The 27,164-nt window shown below is 47.4% G+C and overlaps 1 protein-coding gene across 4 annotated transcripts in view; it reads right to left on the bottom strand.

Moving 5' to 3' along the window:
* The window catches only part of GASK1A (golgi associated kinase 1A), a 54,370-nt gene extending 40,994 nt beyond the window's left edge, over positions 1-13,376 (bottom strand). For 2 of the 4 annotated variants that reach the window (XM_075125713.1, XM_048838700.2), the window contains exons 1-2: positions 12,816-13,376; positions 10,366-10,444 (exon numbers count right to left, since the gene is read on the bottom strand). In XM_075125713.1, coding sequence (XP_074981814.1) covers positions 10,366-10,401 — 36 coding nt within the window. In that variant the 5' untranslated portion in view covers positions 10,402-10,444; positions 12,816-13,376. Of the gene's footprint in view, positions 1-5,531; positions 5,795-10,365; positions 10,445-12,815 lie in introns of those variants that run through there. The other 2 variants (XM_048838699.2, XM_048838698.2) reach the window with 2 other exon arrangements.
* Between the last annotated feature and the right edge of the window lie 13,788 nt (positions 13,377-27,164).

The raw sequence follows: 27,164 nt of genomic DNA, 5'->3' as shown, positions 1-27,164 counted from the left end.
CTCATGTGCTGAGCGGCTGGCATTGTTTTTGGCAGGATTCTTTTACTTATTTAGGTTTAGAAAATATCACTGAGGCTCCAATTCAGCAAAACACTTACACATGTGCTTGAAGTTAAGCTTACGCTAATATCCCATTGGCTTCAATCGGATTTAGGCACATGCTCAGAGTTAAGCAGGTGCTGATATGCTTTTTCTGAACAGGGTGTACAGGGTGTACCCAGCCCTTCAAGGCTCCCTGCTGGAGGATCTGTGATCCTATCACACCCTGCCCCAAGAAAGGAGCAGTGAAGGTTGGGTCCTCCAGCGTTGCCTAGAGAGGCTGCATAGAAGCAGCCAATCAGAGCCCAGCAGGATCAGATAAAAGGAGTTGCTGGGGCTCAGTTCTTGGCTGGGAGCAGAGAAGAACCAGAAGACAGGTTCTGGCAGCCTGTGCATTCAGTGAGGTGGAAGAGGATCTGTGAACGTCAGCCCTGAGAGAAGGGTGAAGAGAAAGGGGCTATATGGGAGAAGGCCCGTTTTGGCTGGGACAGTCCTTTTTTTAAGCAAGAGCAAACAGGACAAATGCCCACTTCTGTCAAAAAAGCGGGATGCAGAGGACCATGGGAGGGGGGAGTGGCTAAGCCAGCCCCATGCGGAAAGGGAGGCTGGGCTCAGGCGGGGGAGCAGACAGGGCTCAAGCGAGCAGTAACACTAGCACCCACCTCACCCGGAAGGCAGGCAAGGCTTGGGTGAGCAGCAACGCCAGCCCCAGTCTCGTGTGGGGAGATGGGCTGGGCGAGCAGCTCAGGCCCATTCCCGGTGGGGAGAGGGCTCGGGCAAGCAGCTCAGGCCAGCCCCACAGAGGGGAAAGGGGGTCTTGGGCCAGCCCTGCACAGTGTCCCATTTTCCCTTTGGGAAATAGGGTCACCCTACCCAGGAAATCATAGGCGCTGACTCTGTGGGTGCTCCGGGGCCGGAACACCCACAGGGAAAACTTAGTGGGTGCTCTGCACCCACCAGCAGCCAAGCTCCCTTCCCCCTCACCCCACCTCCTTCTCCCCACCCTGACCGCACCTCGTCCCTGCTCTTCCACCTACCTCCCAGTGCTTCCCGCACGCCGCTGTCAAACACCTGTTTGGCAGCATTAGCACGCTCCGGGAGTTGGGGGAGGAGCAGGAATGTGGCGCACTCAGGGGAGGAGGCGAGGAAGAGGTGGGGCCGGGGCGAGGATTTGGGGAAGGAGTTGGAATATTGGCAAGGAGGGGGTGGAGTTGGGGCAGGGACTTTGGGGAAGGGGTGCAAAGGGGTGGGGCCTCATGGAAGGGGTGGAGTGGGGATGGGGCCAGGGGCAGGGGGGGGTCGAGCACCTGAGGAAAGAGGGGAAGTTGGCGCCTATGCAGGGAATAGCAGCAACTAATTAAAGGAAGCAGTTGTGGCTGCTGTTTATAGGGTCCCTGGGTTGGGACCTGGAGCAGTGGGCAGGCCTGCGTTCCCCCTTGGGAAAGTGGCCTAAGTCCCAAGAAGGGGACAAGGCTCTTTTGGGAAGCCTGAGTGAGGGGTGGGATTTAAAGGGCCTAGAAACAGGGTTGAAGACCCTGATAAGTGCTGACAGTTTGTTGAACCCTTTGCTATCCTGGGAAGGGTTCGTCCAGTTGACTGTGAGACTTGATCAAAGGGCTGAGCTGCTGAAAATCTGCTAGCAAGGTTGGCAACCTACAGGGGGTGCCAGGAGCAGGAAGAAGAGTGCAGTACCACACCCAGCTGCTAGGAAGCTCTCAAGATATGAGTGCCCCCATCCTTCCCCTTCTCTCCCCCCCTCCCATCACTGGGCCTGAAGTATTTATTCATTTGGCGGGGGGGGGAGTAAATACAGTACATACAAAAAATGATATAGGCTTTACAAAATGGTGTAAGAAGGAGGAGAAAGAAGAAGCAAATTCTGCACCTTCTTATCTTGACAGGATCCTCGTTACTATTAATCTACTATGTCATTGATTTCATGTCAGGGTTCCACTCACCCTGGGTTTTCTGTTGCTGAAGACAGGGAATCACATTTCTCATGCTTATTGTCACCTCGCAGTCACAGGTCTGTTTCACATATTTCCTATGATGTCCCTCCCATTCTAGGTACATCATTGCTGAATGATGGGCTGTATACCGTATGGCACATTCCTTTACTAAGAAGAAAGTTTAAAACAAAATCTGCCCAAGTCCTCATTTTCCAAAGTTAAAAAACTGCTTTATGTCAGCAAGAAAATTCCAGCAATTGTACATAATAATAAGGCTGCCATTACATTGACCGGTTCTGATTACATTATAAACCAAACAAGTACACCTCAAATCATTTGTTTATGTCATCCAAATTCCACGATGGGATTTCATTATAACCTTAATATGAACAAATAGTTCATAAGCATGCCAGAGGCTGAAATACATTCTCATTAAACATCAGATGAATAATTTTGAATAATGACAAAATTCATAGCGTGGCATCTGCTTGCTGATTTCCTAAAAGAAAAAAGGGTTAATTGCCTACTAGATTGGTCACCAGGAATAGTTTGCCCTGCTCTGGTCAAGTTGTTTGCATGATTGCTCACCGCTCTATGCGTTTCCCAAACAAAGCACTGCCTCAGCATGGCAGGCATTCTGCTCCCATTGTAGGCCTGATTCAGCAGCCCCTCCCAGTTAAGAAGCTGTTTAATTCCATTGAAGTTGGTGGAACTTAAGAATGTGCCTTATGTTAAGCATGGGAATTGGGACCATAGATCAGTAGAAATCTGCAGAGAAGACACTTTTTTTTTCCTCCCAAAGGGCAGCACTTTGGCTATTTGTAAACTGGAGCAGGTTGAAGAAACATTCAGTCAGTGACATGAGTAGCTCTATTGTTTCTGTAAAGTCATAAACCACTGTGGGCCAGATCCAAAGTTCATTGAAGTCTCTGTGAGTCTTTCCACTGAGTTCAGTAGACCATGGCTCAGGCCTTCTAGGCCTTCAGATACCATGGCGATAAGCACGGTATAAATACCTAGATATGTTTGCTGGAAAACATCACTTGGGATGTATTTTAATTATAGAATTGTATTGGGAAACAGATAATGAGAGCATAAATATTAGTCATAAGAGTTCTGTTCAGCTCAAATGCTATAGGTTGCTCCTAGCTGGTGATTCTAGAGTGGCCTAACCAGTTAATTTTGTGACTTTGGCTTATGAAAATAAAGAATTCATAATACTCCCTAACTCTCCTCACCCCTGCTATATAAATCTTTCAGCTTATAGGGAGTTCATAGTGATGCCTGTGATTCATGGAAAGGGCACTTTTCATTCAGATGCTATGTATACTGCAACTTAAAAACCACAGATTTAATCCCGGAAGTTAATATAAATCACTTACAAAAATAAACTGTCTCCTGCATGCCATACTTTGACATTAATAGCTTTAAGATGCCCTCTCGCCCTCTTTCCCAAATGCAGGGTTAGGATCTTTACATGGACTGTGGAGACTAGCTTTGCCGTCTGTCTATTTCACAGAGAGATATTATTTTAGGTAAAATGTTGCAGCAAATGCTTCATGCAAACAACACTGAGAAGCACTGAATTCACAGGCTACATGGAGAGTAGCCGGATAAGATGCTCTGAAATCTAGGAATCTTGATTCCAGTTCAGCAACAGCAGGCTGCTATGCAGAAAATCCCAGGATAAGAAGCCATCTCAGGAATCTTCTCCTTCCTGGGCCAGTACAAACCAGATTTGTTTGACGGGTGGTGTGCATGTGTATATGCAACACAATTGTCTCCTGGATGGGCTCAGCTATGTGCTTATGTCATTCTCTAGTGGCTGGCCTTCAAAGAACCTATAAGCCCCACTACTACTGACAGTGGCAACTAGTGGAGTGTTTCCTTGAGAGCAAAGGGCACGGGCTGCTGATTTTGGATAAGAATGTGCAGGGTTCTATTCCCTGTGCAGTTTAGCAGATGACCATGAAGTCTCTGTGCATGTGGCTATATGGATTCATGACAGGTGACACTCGAGAGCATTAGTGGGGTTGGATGGGGACAGTTTGACTCAGCCAACAATTCGAGCAATCCATGCTGACCCATTTGCGGAGGCTGCATATTCTGGCAGTTTATTTGTGGGTTGTATTCTTCTGAAATAATAAGCAAATAAGCAAACATAACAAGCAAACATCTTCTGTTCCAGGATCACATGTGTAATCAGAGTTCCTGGAAGCAGTGGGCTTGCCTTTTCAGTAACCCACCTTGGTTGGGATTTCCTCAGAAACACCAATAGTCAGTCATGAATTTAAACAAATGGGGTGTGAGATCTATGCTTCAGCAGATGATAGTTTTTCTATTGAGGGATTTTCTGATGGATATTTAAATCTTTAGGCCTGTCAATTCCTTAACCTTCCCCCAAGGCCCCACCTCACCTCTTCCTGCCCCCTCCTCTGAGCGCGCCCCATACCCCCTCCTTTCCCTCCCTCCCAGTGCCTTCTGCACACTGCTGAACAGCTGTTCCCCAGTGTGCAGGAGGCGCTGGGAGGAAGGGGGAGGAGTTGAGAGAGGGAGGGAGGGAGAGGAGTTGATCAGTGGGACCCGCGGACGCCCTGGAGTACCCTTGAAGACCCCTGGGGTTCCATGGACCCCAGTTTGAGAAAAGCTGCTCTACACAAAGATTAAAAGTAACTGAATAGGCCAAAGAAATCACAGAAGGATTCTTCTGTCCTCCCATCCCCCACTCCTAAATCACAATTGGCCCGCCCCTCTGCAGGAAAAGCCTAGGAGAACAGGTGTCTTGTGGCAGCATGCCCTGAAGACCCAAAACTACATGTTTTGGCCCACTGAACAGGGATGGTGGAAAGCAGAAGTTCCACAGTGAAGGAGTCTTTACTGAGAAGGTCTGTTCAAACCAGCACTTGAGCTGATTTCTGTTGCCACCATGCCTCAGATGAAGAGTGAGGTGACCAGATCCCATAACCTGGACACACACAATTTATGGCTTTGCAGACCAAATCAGCACTTCACAATTGTTAGGCATCAACTCATCCAAACATCCCTGAAAGGGTAACTACGAAACTAAAACCATCATCCAGGTGGAAGGAAGGGGATAGTCCTGTCCCCCAGCTCTCTCCCCCCATAACCAGCCCAGCCTGGCTTTTTCAGTTGCCCCTGAGCCCTTTAAGAAGGGCAGAATCTGGAAACGCCAAACAGCGAAGTCTAGAAACATAGCAATGGTTTACAGGCCGAATCCTTCAATCTGAGTATTCAGAATGTACATGGATTTTTCTCAAAACCTTTCCCTATTTCCTCTGCCAAGAAGGACATAAATCAGTGCTCTGACGAGTGTGTGCCTGCCTGGGGAATGTTTTCCTATACAAGCATCTTCCAAGAGTGCAGTGGGACTTGGGACACCAGCGCATGTCAGTCCAACTTCTCACTCCAGTGACAGTTACATCCATTATCATTCAGGTTCTCCTCTCTCTGTTTCTGCTCTGCAGATCTCTGAATGGTCTTGTTATTCCCACCACCACTTCCCTGCCTGCCCGGTGTGCTTACCTCGAGATGTTTTCAGATCAGCCTTTATATTTGTCTGGAAGAGGAAGGAATAACAGGCCCCCGCCCCAAAGAAACATGCTTCTTTCCTTTGTGTAGCATCTGTGTCTCCTGCTTTTATTTGCACTCAACAATATTCCCTTTGTTTGTGATGAGTTACACTGAAGTTGCCTGAGGGGGAAGGGAATATTTGGCAGCTCACCAGATTTTGCTTCTAATTCTTCTCAACCTGCCACTAAATGTCTGCTTTTCTTTTGTGAGGATAGGCAGACTTTTCCCACCACACAGGAATCAAGAATCTGCTTCCCTGTTAGTACATTTCAAAGTGAAAGATGGTACCATCCTGACCGACAGACTGAGCATTACAAAGAACTCTACTCAAAGGATGCCATTATCTGTGATACCTCCTTAGCTGTCATTCCCCAGCTTCCAACGATGCAGGAGCTGGATCAAACACCGACTCTCAAAGATGTAGAGAAGGCTATCAAAGAGATTGTATCTGGGAAAGCAGTAGGAAATTATCAGATCCCTCCGGAGCTCCGAAAGGCAGGGGGGAGAAAGCTTGTGAGCAACATCCATGCACTTCTCTGCACCTGCTGGGAAGAAAGCCACATACCTGGATCTGAAAAATGCAAACATAATTACTTTGTACAAAAATAAAGGGGACAGAGCAGACTGCAACAACTACCCAGGGATATCTCTGCTCAGCATGGTGGGCAAGGTGCTTGCAAGGGTCCTGCTGAAAAGACTCCAAGTGCTTGCTCGGAGAGTTTATCCTGAGAGCCAGTGTGGGTTCAGAGCAGGACATTCTACGACTTGTCTATGTGTCCTTCACAATGCGCTTGTTGCAAGAAAAAAGGTGTGAACAACAGGCACCTCTCTATGTAGCATTTGTTGACCTACAAAAGGCCTTTGACACGATTAGCAGGAATGGCATATACAAGATCCTGTCGAAAACTGGCTGTCCACAAGAAGTGCTCTTCCTATTTAAGGAGTTCCATGAGGGAATGAAGGCAACTATCTAGTATGAAAATGAAACATTGTCTGAGTTTAGCATAGATCCTGGCATGCAGCAAGGCTGCGTCTTAGTGTCTATTGACTTTGGCATCTTTTTTATTCTTCTTCAGTACACTTTTGGAAATGACCAATCTGGCACACTAATTGAATCGAGGACAGACAGCAGCTTGTTCAACATCAGACGATTTCAGAGCAAAAGGCATGTCACCCAGCGCACTATTGGGATCTGCTCTTCGCAGATGACGCTGCATTCATCTCTAACTCACCTGATGAACTGCAGATCATGATGAATAAATTCGCTGATGCATGTAGCAAGTTTGGCATGGTCATCAGTAGCAAGAAAACAGTTGTCATGTCACAGGGTACCAACATCCCACCTAACATCTATGTCAGTAATGAAACTCTGGACACTTCTTGCTATCTTGGCTCAGCTTAAACCAGCTCAGTAAGCCTTGATAGAGAACTTCATGCAACTATTGGCAAAGCCTCTGTCACCTTTGGAAAACTTACCTCACATGTCTGGAACAAGCTGCTAACCCTGAACACAAAGGTGTCCGTTTATCAGGCTTGTGTCCTCAGTACCCTCCTTTATGGCTGTGCGAGCTGGGTCAGGTACTCCAAGCAGAAGCGGAGATTGAACAGCTTCCACCTTCACTGTCCCTTGGAGTCACTTGGGATCCATGGATCACTAACAACAAGATCCTTTAGGGAAGCGGCCTACAGTCTATGCAGACCATGCTGGATGCTCGCAGGCTTCACTGGCTAGTACACGTGGAGCATATGCCTCAAGATTGTCTGTGGAAGGCTGTGCTTTATGGCCAACTCAAGAACTACTCGCAGCACAGAGGAAGGCCATAGCTCCAATACAGCAACAAGGTCAAGCAAGATCTCAAGAAGTTCAGCATTCCCACTGACAGCTGGGAGAAGCCTGCCCACAACTGCTCAGTCTGGAGAAAAAGAGTCAAGGCTGGTGCAGTCATCATGGGGAACCATCAGAGAGCCCAGGCTGAGGCCCACAGGTGAGCCAGAAAGCAGAGTGTGCTCCAACCTCCATCTGCCGCGCGGGCCTGGTGCCACTGTGGAAAGTCTGCCGCTCGCGCATTGGGATCTTCTCTCACACCACTATCAAGCACCATTGACTGACTGACTGGCTGACTTCGTCGTGCTTCCTTTCATCTTTCAAGATGTTGAATGGCCACATGATACGTTTCCAAGTACAATAGGTGGCATCTCCTCAGTTTTTCTCACAAAACCAATCAAAGCCAGGATCCCCACACCTGGTGAACTAACAGGTTAAGTGGACCTTGGATCCACCCTGGAAAGGTTCCCTTTCTCTCAGCATCTCCCACCCTGAACAGACACTCCTGCTTGTACCTTTGTCTTCATCCCACTCAAATCTTTGCTCTACTGCAAGGCAGCCAACTGACAGCCATCTGTCTGTACGACACAGAACAAAGTTTCAAGGTAGCAGAAAATCACTGCCTGCACTTTTTGCAAAGCACTTTGGGGTAGACAGTGTGTGAGGGGCACTACATAAAACCATATCCTCTTTTATATTTTTCCATCTTGATGGGATTACCAGCCTCTGCTATGAATGCCTGAAAAGCCGCTAAGTATCATTTAAGATTTTGGCTCCCAATCCAATGAGGCAGTAGTTTTATTTATTTTTCTGTGGGGTATTTTTTTTATTTGCCTATTTTCAGTTTTAGTTTTTAACCACCAGATTAATACAAAAAATTTAGAGCAATCATTCGGTTTCCAAAAGGGCTTGCAGTGCACTCATTTCGACAGAGTTCTCGCCTAATGAGGACAGTGTCAGGTTCCCTCAAAAGCAGTTTGGCAAAGATCTCTTCAATCTTTTCTTCCTGGACAACAAGGAAGTACATTCATAGCATTCCAAGGCACCCCAGATGAAAAGGGAGGGAATTAATACGGAAGGCCCTGCATCGCAGATGACTTTATTGAAAGCAGACAGAATTGTTTCCGTATGGATTTCAGAAAGGTATCCTCCTCCCCAGTTTAAATCACTCCTCCAGCCCTCAAAAAAAAAAAAAAGGCAAAAACCTGTCCAGTGCTGGGATTAAACTGCATCCTGGGATTATTTAGTCTAGGAAGGAGAGGAGTTTATTGAAGTATTTGGGGATGTACAAGTATTAATAATATCTGATCGCCCCTCCTATTCACACTGTCTCCCAATAAGAGAATAAGTGAGTCACTTGTAATTAAAGGCTGGTAAACTTAAAACCATAATAAAGGAAATAAGTTTGAACATAGTCCTCCTATGGAATTCACTGCTGCTGGAGGTCAGAGAGTCACATACGGTGGCCGGATTTTAAGTGTCTGGCTATAATGTTGTGATTCGTAATTACATTTGTAGTCTGACCTGGTGTTTTAGGGGTAATCACGCTCCATGGTTTCAGATGGTTGAAGTAAGGCTAGAGGCCAGCCCCGAGCTCCCACTTTCCACATACATTATTGGGGAGGGGTACAGGGGGGTGCAAGTGAGAAGTTACCTTCTTAAGTGTTCAGAATAGGCCACCCACTGGGTAGGGCAGGGTAACAGACTGGTCACACGATTGGTCTGAACTGTCGTGGTGGATCCTAGGTTCTTATGACCCTGATGAAGCTCATCTTACCATAGCTTCTAAACTGAAATACCAGTAAATGCTTTTTATGCTGAAAATGGAGGACAATTTCTATCCCAGCCTCCTGTGGCAATAACCCCCTCCCCTGCCCCCACAGGTGGCAGAGGGTTTAGGATATACCCGGAGGTTCCTTAGAACATGTAACCACAGCCTCCAAACCCAGCAGTTCTGGAGCTCTAGGAGAAAGGGCGGGCATCAACTCAGTGTTCCTGTTCCTTCGCAGTGCTGGGTTGGCCCCTCGCCTTACCCAGCAGCATGCTGCACCTGTGCAACCCCCTCCCCCACCCCATCTTCCAGCCCCCAGCCATTCACCAGAGTGAAGAACATGCATCAGACCCTTTACCTTTTAGAACCAGGCTCCACTTTTATTAGGCTCTACTTCAGTTAGGGTAAGTGTCCCCGGGAGCTTCCTGTTCCACAATGCTCCCAAATGACAACTCATCAGTGGAGGAGCCATAAATGTGAAACAAGCCAAGCCCCCAGGCACATGGTTTCTGCCTGCAAGTCCTTTGGCAGCTCGGACCACCTCCTCATGTAGCGCCCAGCCTAGCCATTCCGGAACCCGACCTTGTCTCGGCAATGTGGCTGGCTGCTTGTCATGGGAAATCAGCTTTTTTTTTTTTTTTTTGGGTGGGAGGGAGTGTTAATAAAAAGGCAAATTCAAGGCTCATGAGATTATAATTACTATTCTAAGTAGCTGTGTGAGAAGTCAAGCATCCTTTATTAAGGATGATCCATACCTAATAGTTAAAAAAAGCCCGTGCCACAGCTATACATTACTGTGCAAATTCCTGGGGGAGGCTTGCTTGGTATTGAGCGGTCCAGCAGGGCAAACCCAACGCCATTTGACTGGAAACGGAAACTAGAAGTGTTGGTTGTCATGGAGGTCCTGGCTGAAACACCCAGCCATCTTAGAACCCAGTGCTGCTAACACTTACACAGGGATGACTCTCGTTGTGTGAATCGTCCCATTGAAGTCAGTGAAACTCCTCAGGGAGACTGCTCTCACCTAACTATAGCTGAGACTCTGACACAAAGGGAGACAGGTTCCAAAAGTCCAATGCTCTACTCTCTTCATGTGACTGGGAGGGAGCAAGAGGACACAGGCAAAGAGACACAGAAGGGGAAGTCTCATTGAAGTCAATGAGACTACTCACATGAGTAAAGTCACTCACTTGTGTAAAGGATGGCAGGATCTGGTCCTCCATCATGAATGATCCAGAGGGGAAAGTTCTCCATGGTAACAACCAGCACCTGTGAGATTACAGGGAAGGAGAGGAAACAGACTGATCCATATTCTTCCTGATGGTTGGGGTGGGGAGGCGGGTTTGCTATTTGCTTTATATAAAAAAAAAAATAACAACCCTCTAGACTAACGCATAAGACATGACAGTACGGCCACTGGAGAAATGCTGTTGTTAGGGAAGTAGGTTGCCTTTTTTTCATTTCAGGTGCCAAGACACAAGCCTTAACTGATAAAATACACGGTTGTGGGTGTATCTTAATATATCGCCTGAACAGATCAGTGATGTCTGTCCCCACATTGTGCATAAGGAACTTCTCTTTGGCACACAGCATCTCCAGGGCTGACAATCCTGAACATCTCACCAGTGCTGCTAAATTTAATTAGTTAAAAAATGAGAAATCAGTGCCTAATCCTCATTTGTTACCATGCAGAACTTTCCCATCTGGATCATTCATGATGGAGTGCCCGGTCCTGCCATCCCTTACACCAATGAGTAACTTTACTCATGTGATTTGTCATGGCTAAAAGTGGGACTACTCATATGCCAAGAGTTTGCAGAATCAGACCTTAAGAGTATCACCTCTTGGATGCTGAAGATAACAGAACTGGTCAGATTCACAGCTGAGCTCTCTACTAACCAAAACCATTCAGCTACACAGATCATACCACAGCAGTAGTTCCATGCAGCTGCACCATGAACTGTATGGGTTTATTCAGTATGTGCACTTGTCAATGCACAACTCAGCAATACTTCACATTTTTTGAAGTCCTATTGTTCTCTCACCTTAAAAACACAAAGCTCTGCATTCTTGATCTCCAAAAGACTCTTGCATAGCTGTTGATTATATAATTCTCTAGTCAGTGGCTAGCTAGTGCCAGGGTTTTTGAGGCACTGTTACCATCAGCGCCATCCTATGATGCCCTCAGGCTAGTTGGGAATAAACGGTGTTGACTGGCAGAACAGAAACGAAGGGTTTGATTTATAATAGTTTACAAATCCATGCAGTGGACAGGGAGTCTAAGACTTTGACAACTGACATGTTCTATAATGTGTGCTGGGTATCTCCACAAGTAGCAGGTTTTACAGGAACCACAAATATCTTGAACAGAGACAGACAATTCACCTTTAACATGAAACCCAATACTGAGGGGAGAAAAGAAAACTGGTTTCATTCCATATCAGGCTCACATGTTTGTACTAGTGGGTAACAAAATATTTGCCACAAATCTGAGCAATTTTTTTTTTGCAAGTTAAAACTAGTCTGGTTTTCAGGAAATCTTCATGTTAAAACAGGACCATTTGTAGAAAAGTTGGGTTTAATGTGTGGCATTTCTCAATTTTGCACTTTTTATGCAGCCAAATTAAAAAATTTTTGGTGAAACTGTAATGGAAACAGTGTGTCATGAGTGTGAAAACAGACAAAACACAATGGTAGAACATTTCACCACAGGAATGTTGTATTTTCATATGGCTCTAAGTTTGCCCCATCCTTTCAAGTAGGCACATCAGAGTGGGAGAAAGAAAACGAGGATCATGAGGGGTTATAATTGGAAGTCTGGAGAGGGAAAAGCCAGCAAACTAGCTGATTGTGTGGCCTTAGGAATTTCAATTTAGATTTCTTTTCCCACTCCTTTCATCAATTTGTACATACAGATATGATAACGGTAGCAGAGTTCCACTATTCACTATCCAGGCTCATTATCCATCCCCTTTCAGTCTGTATAGCCAACAATTATTCAGTTAATTATTTATTACTATGTCACCAGAGATTGCATAGTTTATTTCTTTATACACTTATTTTTTTAAACCCTCTCTGCTGACATGTTCCCTGTTTCACCTAGCTGACCAACAGAGCAAACTGGCGCAAGCGTGCTTCTGAATAACCAGATATACCAGACTAGCATTATCCACTGACCTCTGGGGAATTGTATTTCAAAGCCTCTTTGCAGTTTCTTGACTACACTTATTTTTTTAAACCCTCTCTGCTGACATGTTCCCTGTTTCACCTAGCTGACCAACAGAGCAAACTGGCGCAAGCGTGCTTCTGAATAACCAGATATACCAGACTAGCATTATCCACTGACCTCTGGGGAATTGTATTTCAAAGCCTCTTTGCAGTTTCTTGACTGTCCAGCCATAAAATTATAAAGAATGAATCCAGACAACGTTTATTTAACAGGGGGAAGATGAGCTTCTTGTTTGCCTACCTGTGCACCAAACCATCTAAACAGGTCTAAGCCCAATTTTCTCAGTACCACCTTGGACAATAAAATGACCTGCCTGGCTGATTCTATGACTATCCTGAATGGCTAATGCTTCTTAACAGCCCGAACGCCTTTTTACGCCACAAGCTTTGCAGTAAAGCATGTAAATCATACCATATCTTTGCAATGCAGACAGAGGGGCTCCTCCTCTTCTTTCTTAGCCACCTTCTATGTTCATCTCCTGCAGAAGACACTGCACACTGTAGTCTTGTCCTTTTCAGAAACTAAACCCTGTGGTTCTTAGGCATAATCCATTTGCAGGGCTTTTGCACGGGGTTTGCAGAAGAAACCACACACACACACACAAAAATTTTAAAAAAGCTTCATCTACTAATCAATGTCTCCTCTCTCCATTTTTATCTCCTTTTTAATTACAACCAGATGTTGTCACTCCAGGGTGCCTATCCCAACCAATATGCACTGCTCAGCCGGGGCTTTTTGCAATTTCTACCTCCTGCTAATTATTCCAAAGAGTGTTTGGTTTTCATAAATCCTTGCTGGTAAGTTGTCATCAAACTTTACAGAAGGGTCCAGTGTGTGTTATTTTTTCCTTGCTGGAACTGTTCTTAGCCGTGTGCTGGATGGGTGCACGAGTGTGAGGAGTATAATCTGGTATTATGGGCCCAATGCACTTCAATAGCTAGTGCATATCCACAGTGTACAACTGGCAAACTTCAACTGCTAGTTTTAAAGTGTGTAACAGCCCGGCAGTCCAGACCCACCTCCCTGTGGGGAGGGGAGAAGAGAGGGGGGGGCTGCCAGCTACTTTGAAGAGGCTCTTTTCACAATAAAAGCCCTGCCTGCTTTCTTAAACACTGAGGCTACATTTAGCAAAAAAACACACAGGTAAAGAAAAGCTAGAAGAAATAAGCTACCCCGGCCTTCAGTGGCACAGACCATAGGAAACACATTGCGGGATTGTATTTATCCTGGAGTTTCAATAGCAGACTAGTGAAAGCAAACGATAACTAACTGCAGAGATGCTTGAGAAGAAATCCTTTGCTTTTTATCCAATTATTTTTGCTTTCCATTATGACATAACGAAGGGCTGTGTCATATAGTGCTATACGTGTTCAAGCATACTGGGACATTGGGACAAAACTTCTATACAATCTGATAATAAAATTATCAAAAAAATAATGCTTTGGCCTGGCTACTGTAGCGGCTTTCATCAGCTCAGGAGCTCAAAGCATCTGATAAACAGTATTTCACTGAAGCCTGGATTCTGCCTCCCCTTCAGAGAAGTAGCTCGCTTCACACGCACTCCTGTTCAGCGAGGCACGGCCTGCGCCATACTGGAGGCATTTGCAAGGGTAAACAGCATTTTTTCCCCTCAGCCAATTGAAATACCCCTGGCAGGCATATAACTTTCAGTGAGCCAACAATTAGTGCTAGTTAGCCCTCCTGTGATTTGTAGGGTAACCCCCAACAGAGCCCCAGTCAGTGCAGGCTCGGTTGACTGAGGGCCAGCGTGGATGCAACGTGCTGGCCCAAAGTGTGGGCTGTTAGCTGGAGCAGCTCTCCTCTCTGCCAGCTCCCTCAGGCAGCAAACGCCTGAGTTCACCAGGTGAAACTGCCCCCTATGCACCGCAGTATCTCCCTTCCCCCAGAACTCCCACCGTATGTGCCTGCTCTCCAGAAGTGCCCCTGTCCTCTCAGCCCCACACCCTAAACCCCCACCCTGGTGCCCATTATTCCCTCCCATCACCATCCCCAGAAATACTCTCCCACTCCAGCTCCACAGGTCCTTAACTGTACTCCCGAACAAGTAGGTTGACCAGACAGCAAGAGTGAAAAATCGGGACAGCGAATGGGGGGTGGGGGGAATAGGTGCCTATATAAGACAAAGCCCCAAATATTGGGACTGTCCCTATAAAATCGGGACATCTGGTCACCCTATGGACAAGACACTCAGTCTCTGCCTCCTTCCCTCCAGCTATAGCCCTCTATAGTATCCCCTCTACCAGCTACAGCCCTCCACATGCCCTGCAATTGCCCAGCAATGCCCTGGCTATAGCCCTGCTCTGCAACTGAGCAAATGACCAGCTGGGACAGGAGTAGCAGGAGGGGAGCTGGTGAACGCTGCATTCCTCACCACTCCTGGCTACCAGCTCTCCTGCCCCGTCAGGCTAGGAAGGAGCAGGAGAAGGGAGCTGGTAGTTGAAGGGCTATGAGAAGAACAGCTTCCAGCTCCCTTCCTTCTGCTACAGCCCCAGACCGTGAACCACAGATGGTTCATGGAGAGATGACACCACCACAGTTCGAAGTCTGACAATCTCATACCAATGAACCACCTCTGAGTCCTCAGAGCAGGACTGGTGAACCAGCAGTGATCCACCTGTCCGCTTCAGCACGGGGGTATTAATGGAGGTGGAGGAACCTGGGGGCATGGCCAGAAGGAAGGGGATACTGCTGGGGTGTGTGGGGGGATACTGCGGAAAGCAGAGTGCAATCCAGAGTTAAATCATGGAGGAAGGAATTTTAGAGCTGGCAGGGAGGGTATTTCCAAGAGGGAACCCATTGAGCTCTGCATGTTCCCTTTGGGGACTGCAGCATTGCCAGCTCCGTTAGTGGGCCCTCTGTTGAACTTGGAAGTGAAATTCACCAATGTGCAGAGGAACAGGGTGAGGCTCTCAACACTGTTTAAACTTTGCACAGTGGGGAAGAAGAGCCAGCAGACCCAGTGGTCACAGAAGGGTGCCCACACAGACCCAGTTCCCTGTGGAAAGGGTGTCCCTGCCAGCCCGGCATCTCAGTTTAGAAGGTTACGATGGACACAGTGGCTCAGCACCCCGTGCCACTGGCACAAAGGTGTTCCACATAAATTCAGAACTCTTGGGCTTTATGAGGAAGGAGTGGATTTTGCTGCCCAGCAATAAGTCTGTCTCCTATATGGTTGCATTGAGGGAAGGAGGCCCCATGTCCAGTGATGAGCTGCCAAAACCTTAACAACCGGTTCCCTATAAAAAGTTCTGATTTAAGGGATGTGCCACAGTATGTATTTTTTGTATCAGTAGGGTTACCACACGTCCGTATTTTCCCAGGAGAAATTTTTAAAATTCCAGGACAGTCCAGATTTTGGGGTCTTTTTCTTATATAGGCTCCTATTACCCGCCACCCCCTGTCCTGATTTTTCACACTTGCTGTCTGGTCACCCTAGGGTGTGCACATGTGTGGGTCCCAGCTGCTCCCTGCACCCCTCATTGAAGCAGGTGTGCAGGGTTACTGCCCTGGGAACTGCAAGGCATCAGTGCAGGGGCCAGCTGCAGACAGGGGCGTGGGGCAGGGCTAGCTGGAGGCAGGGGGTGCAGGGCTGGCTGCGGGCAGGGCAGAGGGTGCATGCGGCAGGGGTTGGCTGGGGACAGGGTAGGGGGTGTGGGGCTGGCTGCAGGCAGGGCAGGGGGTGCGGGGGGTGGCTGGAGACGGGTTGGCTGCGGGCAGGGTGGTGGGTACTCACGGGGAGAGCGGCTCGGAGCAGCCCGGGCAGCAGGATGTAGCCCAGGCCCAGCAGAACAGCGGGAGCCCCAGGGCCAGGGGTCGGGGGAGCAGCAGCAGCACCAGGGCTCGTGCCCAGGGCCCGGCGGCAGCCCACATGACTCCCGCAGCGCAGCGCCCCTGGCGGCCGGAGGAGGAATTACATCACTTCCCGGCCAGAGCCCACCAAAGCCTCAGCACCCCCTGCAGGGAAGCAGGTTAACAACCGGTTCTAAAACTGCTTCAAAATTTAACAACCGGTTCGCGCGAACCGACTCCAGCTCACCACTGCCCATGTCCTTTCCTTTCCCTTCCCTTCCCTTTATACAGCCACAGAAGGGCAGCCATTCTTTGGCCCTTTTATGCTGTGTTGGACTATGACTGTATGGTTGATGCCCCAGTACCTTCACAGGCAGGGCCGGCTCTAGGATTTTTGCCGACCCAAGCGAAAAAAATTTTGGCCGCCCCGGCTTTTTTGGTGTGCCCTCCTCCCCGCCCCTGGCTCCACCCCAACTCTGCCCCTTCCCAACCCCTTCCCCGCCTGCTCCCCCGGGCATGCTGCATTTCCCCCCCATTGCTTCCTGTGGTTCCTCTACCGCCCTCCCCCGTTACTTCCTGCGCTCCCCCCACCACCCTCGCTCACCTCCGCTCCACCTGCTCCCCTGAACATGCCGCCACTCTGCTTCTTCCACCTCCCTCTCAGGCGAGGGAGAGGCAGTGCATTCAGGGGAGCAGGCGGAGCGGAGGTGAGCGAGGGTTGGGGGGAGCGCAGGAAGTAACGGGGGAGAGGGGATAGAGGAACCGCTCCCCACCCCAGCTCGCCTCCGCTCCACCGCCGCCGCCGCCTCCCCTGAGCACGCCGCAGCTCGGCTTCTCCTCCCTCCCTCCCAGGCTTGCCGCACCAAACAGCTGTTTCGCGCGGCAAGCCTGTGGGGGTGGAGAAGTGGAGCAGCGGCGGTGCGCTCAGGGGAGCAGGCGGAAGCGAGCTGGGGTGGCGGGGGCACATTTCTAGGGGCGGCAGGACCGGCGCCAGAATGACGCCCTAGAAATGTGCCGCCCCAAGCACCTGCTTGTTTTGCTGGTGCCTAGAGCTGGCCCCGTTCACAGGCACCTTATAGTTATTACATCGTACTACCCCAGTGAGCAACCAGTGAAATAAACAAGATCAAGGCACATTATTATTTACTTATATTGTGGTAGCATCTGAAGGCCTCAACTGAGATTGTGTTCAGAGCCAGTCGTGAATTTTTCAATTAAACCTTTTTTTTTTTAGCCAAAAGATGCTGATTTGTCAAAACCAGAATGGTTTGTGAAATAGTATCTGGTTCAATTAAACTCACAAATTGAAACATTTTTGGTTTTAAAACAAGTTTTGAGATTGTAGAACGGAAAAATGTTGGTGTTTTTTTTAGTCAAAGTTACTTTTTGTTTTGAAATGTTAATGAATTTTCACGGATAAATGGGCGGAGGTAGGTTGAAATCAAAATGAACCATTCTGATTGACCTGAACCAAAAGCCTTTTTTGGATTTTTGGTTTGCGACATTTGTTTGACATTTTTAATTTAATGTCCCAATTTGGGATGGAAAATTTGAAATGTCAAAAATCTCTCATGGGATGAGAAAGCGGTTTCCCACCCAGCACTATATGTGTGCTAAAAGGAAACAGAGGTGACATGGCCAATGTTACACAATGGGATTAAAACCCAGGTTCCCTGAGCCCTTGTCTAGTGCCCAATTCACTGACCACACTGCCTCATTGGCATGTCTTGTAAGGCTACACAAAGAGTTAGACAGTTATAAGTAAAGGTCACAATATAATGCTTCCTGACTCTCACTGCACTTAGTCCTTCCAGGCCCAGAGATTTTTAATTCCTTCGTGGACTCTTGTTTATATATATATAAAGAGGCTCCTAACATCCCTCATCGCTATTCAAACTCCAAATAATAACTAGGATACGAGGTGAATTAAAGGTCAGACATAAAAGAAATGAGTCTGACTTGCACTCACGCAGCATGATTTATAACCCGCACGTTAGCATAAGCCAGCTAGCGAAGTAAATCAACTAAACCAAGCACTGAGCTCTGCCAGCTGGGCTCTGAGAACACTCTAGGTCACCTTTTGCCTCTTGGTTTCATTCCTGATATGGCAGGAGTTTTATTTTTTACTGGCCCATCACATCATTTTTATTAATTAAATGTTTGGGATGCTTTTGTGGCAGTGAAAGCCCCATATTGCTTGTAATGATGCTTGCCTACACTGCCATCTAGTGGTAAAGCTGTATACTGATATACCCCTAAAACCATTCTTATTAAGGCCTGGAACAGCTTCAATTTAAGTCAATAGGAATTTTTCCACTTACCTCAGTAGGAGCAGGACTGAGACCTAATTAATTAAAACTTACAACATTCCTGAGGCACAAGTAAATATTTTGGTCCCCTCCACAATGTGCTCATTTCCTTAACAGTCAGTGGGTTTCCCTGCACTTGCATGTTCAAAAAACTGCATTTGCATGTGCAAAAAGGCAACTGTGCATACAAATGCTGAAGTGATCAAACCAGCCTCTAAAACCTACACATGTGGGCCAGATCCTTAGCTGGTGTCCAGGGATGCGGGAACAATTTTTATCGTGGGTCTGTTGAGAGCCATTGAACCAAACTGTAAACCCTGTACAGAATGGAAACCACCACTTCAAGCCAGAGGGCGCTGTGGGGAGGGGCAGAGGGGGAAGGTGTGCAGCAGCACCCCAGCACCCCTAGTTTCAGCATCTATGCTGGTCTAACTCAGAGTGGCTTCGTTGGCAAGTGGCGCTGCACTGGTTTACACTAGCTTCGGATCTGTTCCACAACTTTTATGCACACCTATTTGCATGGGTAGATGGTTTCATATGTGTGTGTCCAAATAAGAGGGTTTGCATGTACAAACACATAAAACTGGATGTACAAATGTAAAGGCTGCCTTAAAAATTGTCCCTAAAAGGTAAACGGGGTTTAGTGGTGAGGAGTAGGGTTTATCCTCAATGTAAAGTGAATACAGGAACTGTTTCAACTGCTAATAGCACCTCCACTGTTGCTGAGTAGTGGGGAATTAACCTGCAGGTCAGACGCAAAAGATGTATTTGTAACATATTTCAAAGCAATACCTTACCAATAACCTGTATGATGCTGAAGAAAGCAACTGGAACTATCCCCTTCTAGCACAGCTGTATGAGGCTACTGAGAAAGAATTGTGGGCCAAACACAAGTGTATTCTCCCCGCATTCTATAGCTAGCCATTAATGATGGATGCCTACTATGGAGTATTTGAGCAGTCATCCCTAGGAAGCTGCACCAGAAGTGCTGGAAGAGCTGCATTGAGACTATCAAGGGGGGGTTAAAATGAAAGCGTTGCCAACAAGTTAGGTCTGGTGGCCAGACATCAATATCCACACTGAAAAGTTGGCTAAAGGATGTACAGTCTGTCAACATACACAGTTTACACAAAGAAGGCGTCAAGCCATACATGGGCGTGGCCAAGCTTACCATGATAGTGCATACACATGGAGTTCATGGGACCTTTCCTAGGCCACATGGCCCTTGTTGTGATCAGTGACTGTTCAGAATGGCTGGCAGTAGGGTGGATGCTATCTACAGTAGTACGTAGCAGGGTAATATCATACACTTTGCTCTTTCTGATTTTTAGCTCTCACCCTTCAAGTAAGAAAATAGCTAAATATTCACTAACATTGTACATGACCTTCCAATGGCTGAGGGCCCCCAGGTTATTAGATGAATTGCCCTTTCAATCAAATTGCCCCCTGCAAACACTTGCTGGCTGCTGTAGAAAGGGTCCAACAGGAAAAAAAAGCAAGAAAGCCCAAACTATGGATTTGCAGAAACCTAAATTATTCCAGAAATGTCTGTCTTATCTCCCTGTATTTTATCTACCTGGGATCTAATAAAGAACAAACATTGGCTCTGATACTCCACTACTTTACCCCTTGTGTAGTCTTTGACACCTGTGCAACATGGGCATACTAAGTTACCAAACCAGGATGGTACCATTTTTTCACACCAACTTTGCACTCTCTATCAAGAGAAGTCAAGTCATGCACAACATGCAAGACAGTAGAAAATAAGTCCCCTGGAGTACAGTGCTTAGACACTACTGGGAGGGAGGGATGGATGAATGGATAACAGGAGCACAACCATAATTTTCCTAATGAGTGGGCCCAGTGTTCTCCCTCAACTGCTCTGCACCCAGCCTCAAGCTCTCTCCCACTGTACTCAGCCCCACACACTCCTCCCCACACTGTCCCAGCACCCACACCCACACCCACACTTTCCATCCTGCACCCAGCTCCACACCCACTGCCCCTTTCCCAGCTCTCGCTTCTGCACTCAGCCGAACGATCTCCCTGCCCCACACCCAGCCCCCAGCTCTTACCCAGAGAGGCAGTAAAACTGGAGAGCACCTCCCCCACCAAGGTCCAGGCAGTTTGGGGAGCCCCAGACCCCATCTTGCTTCTGCAGCTCCACTTCCCCAGAAAGCACCAAAAGCCTGGCTCCAATCCTCCCACCATCCCAGGGACCGGGCTTTCCTGGTGCTCCCTGCTCTGCTTCTTCCCAGGGGCTGGAGGTGCCCACTGCCCATGGGTGCTGGAGAGACTGCAAAGGTGGGGGGAGCAAGCAGGTGCATGGGGTCACACCACCACTCAGACTTGGCCCAGCTGCCCCTCTGACAAACTTCCAGCTCCAGTCAGGTGGCCTGGAGGGTGGGCCTGGGCCCTTGGGAAACCCCTCCCCCCTCACCATGCCCTAGATAGATAGGTAGTTTTTGGGTACCACAGCCTTGGCTTTTGGGTACCACAGCATCTATACTGAGAACAGGCAGTTCCACACATTTCTTATCTGGGGGTGGAGGGAGGCAAATAGAAGTGTATTTGTCTGCAGTGTTATTTTAGCTGAGCTGCATCTGTTTGCCTCACCATTCATTTCCTTTTGGACTCAATTACTTGCCTTTCCTTTTTTTTTCTTCTGAAATGTTTCTATTTATATGCAATTTCCTATCACAATGATTCGGGCTGGGAGAACACGGTTATTCTGTGGGGAGGATTGGCATTGTGAATTGTGATTGACGTGCCAGGTGATCCATCTCGTCTTTCCAGCTTCCCTCTGCATGCAAATAACCATTTATAATGCATGCCTGACATCTGAAGAATTTGCTGTCAGCACTAGGCACGGACCACTGCTGGAAGCAGGATGGCAGACTTGAGGGATCATTGGGCTGAACTTGTCTGGCAAACCTGACGGTCTGGGCTCCTAGTAAAAGTCCGTTCCCAGTATTTTGAAAGCTTGTGTTGTTTATGTGGAAGGTTTGACTTGGGTTTGCAGCATAAAAATCAGATAGAATCCAGTGATACAGGAGAATAAAGATTTCTGCAAAGGTGCTACCCAGGGAGGCTCAGAGATTGGGCTCTATGCTGATATACAGCAGCCCGTAATCCAGCAGTGGCTGGCAGAGCTGCAGATGCAGCACCATCAAAGACTTTCATTGGAACTTGATGATAGAACGACTTTCCTTAACCTTGGCCACCCCATGCTCCTTCAGAGAGCAGAATTGGCAGATTTGTTCAGACTCAGACCCAGGATGGGAGGACTCTGTTTAATTACGGACTCTAAAGCGAAGAAGGAAGGCATCATACTTCAGCAGTTTATTCACTAGCTTCTCTTGGTGAGTGTATTCAGAGTCTCTGACCATAATTCGGTGCATCCATGCTAGTCATGCTGATTCGTAGTCTGAACTGCTACAGTTCTGCCCCACATCCACACAGTTGCAGTTGCTCTGCCACAAGCGAACCTATCCCACAATTCCTAGCACAATTTGTGAGAAATGTCAGCATTGCCTAGAGCATTGTGGGACTGTGGCGGCAGGACTATTGAAACCGTTGTTATGCCAGTGAGTCCTCCGTCCACACTAGCACTAAAACGGTGCAAGCTGAAATAGTGATTAACTGCCCTTGGGAATTCAACCAGAATCTCCACAGGTCTGGAAGTGGATTGTGCTGTGTGGAGCAGCTAATCTTCCGCTCTAACCACTGATATAGCCACCACATTCTGTAACCCCTGAAGTTCACACAAAGGGACTTCTGTAAGATATGGATGGAAAAGGAAGGATTATGCTGCTTGGGCTTCCCTACTCTGCCTGTGAGAGCCTGTCATCCCCTCTGCACGAGAGAATAATGAGTGGGCGGAATGCAATGGCCCATAGTTATCAAGCCAACTAAACAAGGGCCCAGTCCCCCAGTGCCCAGCTCCATTCTGACTTGGTATCATTTCGCCATGCCTTTGCATGGTTGTGAACGACTACACAATGTGCCAGGCAACAGAGAATCAGGGCCAAAGGAGCTTTGCGCTCCTAAGTCTCTTAGCAGCTTTTGAAACTCCCACCACTAATGCCAATGGCTCCTATCTTACTCCCACTGCGGTCCATTGGCAACACTCCTATGGGCTTCTGTGGGAACGGGAACAGGCCCCAACTCTTACACAATAGCTTGAAAATGTTATCAGGAACTCCACCTGGAGATCTATGAACATCACAGCCTTTGAACTGAAAATTAGAAGGGTAGATATGCACGCTGGGATTGTAGCCAGATACATTCACTTTATAAACCAGAGGTGTTCAGAAGTTGCTGCACTGAGAATATATGTCACAAATCCATCAGCAGCTCTGAGTACGTGCTGGGTGGATGGAGGGCAAGTCATGTAGAAAACAGTCATTTCCTGACACACACACCCCTCCTTCAATAAATCTACTGGATACAGTAAATCAAGTTTCCTGACACCTGCAGACCAGCTATCATAGAACTAATTTCTGCTTTCCTCGAGGCAGATTGACTTTGCAGGAACAGGCTCGTCTCACACTCACTCTTGAGTGATACGAGAGGGTCGAAGCTATTTCCATGCGCCGAGGCACTCAGAAATGGCATCGTCAGACTAACAGCTTGGAACTGTTAGCAGCTGCTGCTGCTGGCTTCACTGCAGTGGTTTCACTATTCACGGAGAGCTACATTTGCCTTTAGATACAGCCATGAGCTGCAGTCTCCCAGGAGGCACTGTGCTGCAGAGACAGCCCTCTGAGGGGCCATATTCCGCACTCACTTTCCTTTGATGTGGCAGGCGAAATAAGTTATAACAACCCTTGGAAAGGGAGCAGTTTACATCACCGCCTTGCATCTAACCAGCAAGCAGGGGAACTGGAATAAAGACTCCACCCATTCGCAGCCCCTCTCTGCCCACATGCTCAAAGAGGGGGATCGCTTGGTGAGCAGGACCTGTGCTATACAACAGTCCAGTCTCAAGGTTTATTTAGGTCTGAGTTTGGAGGTGGGGCACCCACTCCCCAGCTTTCCCAAGTAATTTATGAGCATTTGGAAGATGATCTATTTCCTGAGTCTGACAGAATATACTAGAGCGTGATATACTTCCTGTAGTGTTCTAAACCAACCAGCAGAATTCTATAGCAGGGGTAGATTCTCTATCAAACTCTACGGGGAGGTTTAAATTTTATTCAGGAAGGATGACCCCATTAAATACTGTATGAAACTCTGTTGGTTGCATCCATAGCCAATTCTATAGGACTTTTCCATAAAGCACACCAAACTTAAGCAGAAGAACTGTGTTCATCCACACATTTCTCAGTACTGACTTCCTGAGCAGCCAGTTCAAATGAGGACCAAAAACATTCACCAAAGTGGCAATGAGATGCCAATGGGTGGGAGGTAAGGAGCAGCTCTGCTTTTGCCATCTTGTGGTTGGTGATAGCACACAATGGACAACCCAAAGGCAGATTATCATAAGTAAGGGTTAGCCAAGCAGACAGGAACCTCTCTAAAGCTTAGGGCAGATTGTTCTCTCACAAAAGGCGCTGTACCAAATTAACAGGAGCACACCCAAACCCAGCTTTGAATGTTAAAATCAGAAAGCAAGATATCTAGGAGGAGGGAACTTTTCAAAGGCACAAAGTGGAGTTAAGCTTCCAAACCCCATTGACTTTCCATGAAAGTTGAGCACCTCGCTTTCCTGTGTGCCTTTGCTAACCTGAGACCCAGGTCACACAGCCAGTCTGTGGCAGAGCCAGGAATTAGACAGCAAATATCCCGGGCCTGACTCCCATTGCCCTGCCCCTGGTTACGTTGTTTAAACCAGTGCAAAGCCCGTGTACAATGCTGTTTTACACACTCTTTGCACTGACGTAAATGTCTAAACAAGACATAGGGCAACAGAGAATCAGGCCTCCTGAGTCCCAGACCGAGACCCCACTTCCAGGAGAGCCAGCATAGCCATACTGACAAATTCCTGCTAGGACAGACACCGCTTATACCAGAAAAAAAACCACTTTTGTCAATATAGCTTATACCAGTTCCCTGAACAAAATAAGCTAACCTGGCAAAGGGACTTTTATGGCAGTGTTTCTGTACTACAGCTTTTGCTGGTATAGCAATATCACCAAAAAATCACTCCTATCCCACGTGACTATACTGGAAAAACGTCTAGTGTAGACCCAACCCCAGTCTGTCTCGTGCCACAGGCTCATCCCTCATCTCTGGCACTCAACCTCGCCATAAAGGAAAAGCTAGACAGAAAAGGGAGAAATATATTGTTGATTTTTTCAAACTACACTTTGTTGGTCTGTTTCTTTCACTGTGAAGTTGAATCAGTTAATTGCCTTGGGTGGCTAAGGCAGTTAATGGGTGGCATAGATTTCAAAGAAACCTACAGAGAACAGAGAGCCATTTTTGCTTCTAGGAGAAGAAAAGTTGAATTATTCTTTTTCATTTGGAAATATGTGAGGTTATAATGAGTTTGGGGGCCTACGAATGCAGCTTCCCATATCCACCAAGGTAATTATAAGCTTGAATGGATTTTTGAGGCCTGAACCCTACCCACATAAATCACTGCCTATCAGCCACTGCTTACAAATTAGCTGCTTAGAAATTCTTAGAATGTCTCATTTTTTTTAGTTATCTATGACATCTGTCAGTAATGGTCCTAGACTCCTTATTAAATCATAACTTTTGGTGCTGTATGAACAGCCTTGCTATGGCAGCCTTTCTTAGCATGAAAGAAAGCAAAATAAAGAGAGAAAGATGGAAAGAGTGGAAGAAGCAACATAGTGTTAGAGCTGGGTCTCTTTTGCAAAGTTTAGTTCTGGATTTCAAACACCCCAGTGGTTTGGGGTGTTCAGCTTCAGAGTTTGCTCCATTAGCAAAATTGAGATCTGGATCTTGGTTCAGATTGTGGCAACCCCCCCGACCCTTCCCACCACCACTACAGTTTAGGGCAACCCCCCTCAGTGGTCCAACAACCTCTCAGACTTCCAGCTTTCCAACCTTTCTTGGGTGGAGACTTGTGTCTTTCTCCCCCTTCCAGAGTGCACAGTTTCCTGCCTTAACTGTGTTGTTCCCAGCAGAGACAGGTTGCCAAGCACAACTGTTTGCTTTCTCTTCAGACTGATAGAGTGATTGTCAACAGTTATAAGAACCACACAGTTCTTTCAGTGCAAGATTACTTTAAGGTAAAAAGCACTACTGAAAAAATATATTAAAAACTATAAAAGAACCTACATGCATACTAAGAAGCTTATTAAAGTTCACCCCAACTCTAATATGGGCTCTGGTCCCCCTCGAGGGGTTTCCTTGTGGTTTACTACTGGGGGAATTCTGTGCCAAAAAAATAAAAATTCTGCATGCAATATTTTAAAATTCTTCAAAATTCTGCATATTTTATTTGTCAAAATAACACCATATAATCACACCAGTTTCAATTATTTTGGTAATTTATTTCAAAATACCTGTCAACAAGTATGTTTGTAACAATACAGACAATGAAAAGATTCAGGATTTTTTTTTTGACAAATAGTTTCCTTACTAGGCATATTAATACATTTAAATTACATTTAAATTATAATACAGAACCGCATTTCCTGCACCACTTAGAAGCAGTGCAAAGGCTTGCGGGAGTCAGGGATAACAGAGGAGCTGAAGGAGAGGGAAGTATTTGCTGGGAAGGAGTCTAAGAGTGAACTTCGAGGGTTGTTGGGTATAGGTGGGAGAAGTATGGAACAGGGTTTTTTGGCAGGGAAGGGATTGTTAGGGAGTCTCGCCCTGCAGACCCTGACAGACCCCTTGCCTCTCCCTGTCAGTCAGGCACATCTGCCCCTGTCCCCATGTGTCCCTACACCCCCCTTCCCCCATCTCCATGTGTCCCTGCACCCAGCTCAGCCACCCCTCCTCCCCCACCCCAGTGTGTCTCTGCACCCCTCTCCCCTCTGTCCCCATGTGTCCCTGAACCCCACCCCCCATCCCCATGTGTCCCTCCACCCCTCTCTGTCCCAATGCACCCCATCCCATATGGCCCTGCCCCCCCACTCCCATTCAGCCCCTGCCCCAGTCTGTCCCCCCAACTAGCCCTGCTGAACTCTAGTCTGTGAGCCCTCACAGCAGCCCCGCATGCCTTGCTCTGTCTGTCCCCTCCATATGTGCCTACTCCCCTGGCCCCCAGGCAGGGCACTGTGAGGAATGCAGATTCTGCTCTCTCACTATTGGCTATTATGTCTGGTGAGTGGCTGCCTTCTGTTCTGGTACCACAATGGCCCTTAGTGGGTGAAAGGCATAACTGCAGCAATTCTCCAGCAGAATGTATTTTCTGTGGAAGAAAAAAATCTGTGCGGGACATGAATTCTGCATGTGCACAGTGGCACAGAATTTCCCCAGGAGTAGTGATTACAAGTTCTTCACACCTCCAGCTCCAGGGATTTCCTTATGGTTACAAGTTCATCGCAGTTTTAGCTTAGCACAAGCACACAGTTTTATGGGGCTTCAGCTGACCCATGTCCTTTCAACCCTTCCCAAATGATGGGAGCCATCTGTGGAGCAGGGATTCTGTCCACTTGCTGGATCAGGAAGAAGGCCCCGAACCAGTTTAAAACCAGGCTGTTTATCCAAAAATCCT

Source organism: Caretta caretta, chromosome 2, assembly GCF_965140235.1.
Source record: "Caretta caretta isolate rCarCar2 chromosome 2, rCarCar1.hap1, whole genome shotgun sequence".
Taxonomy (NCBI): Eukaryota; Metazoa; Chordata; order Testudines; family Cheloniidae; genus Caretta; species Caretta caretta.
This window is presented reverse-complemented; position numbering and strand designations above follow the sequence as displayed.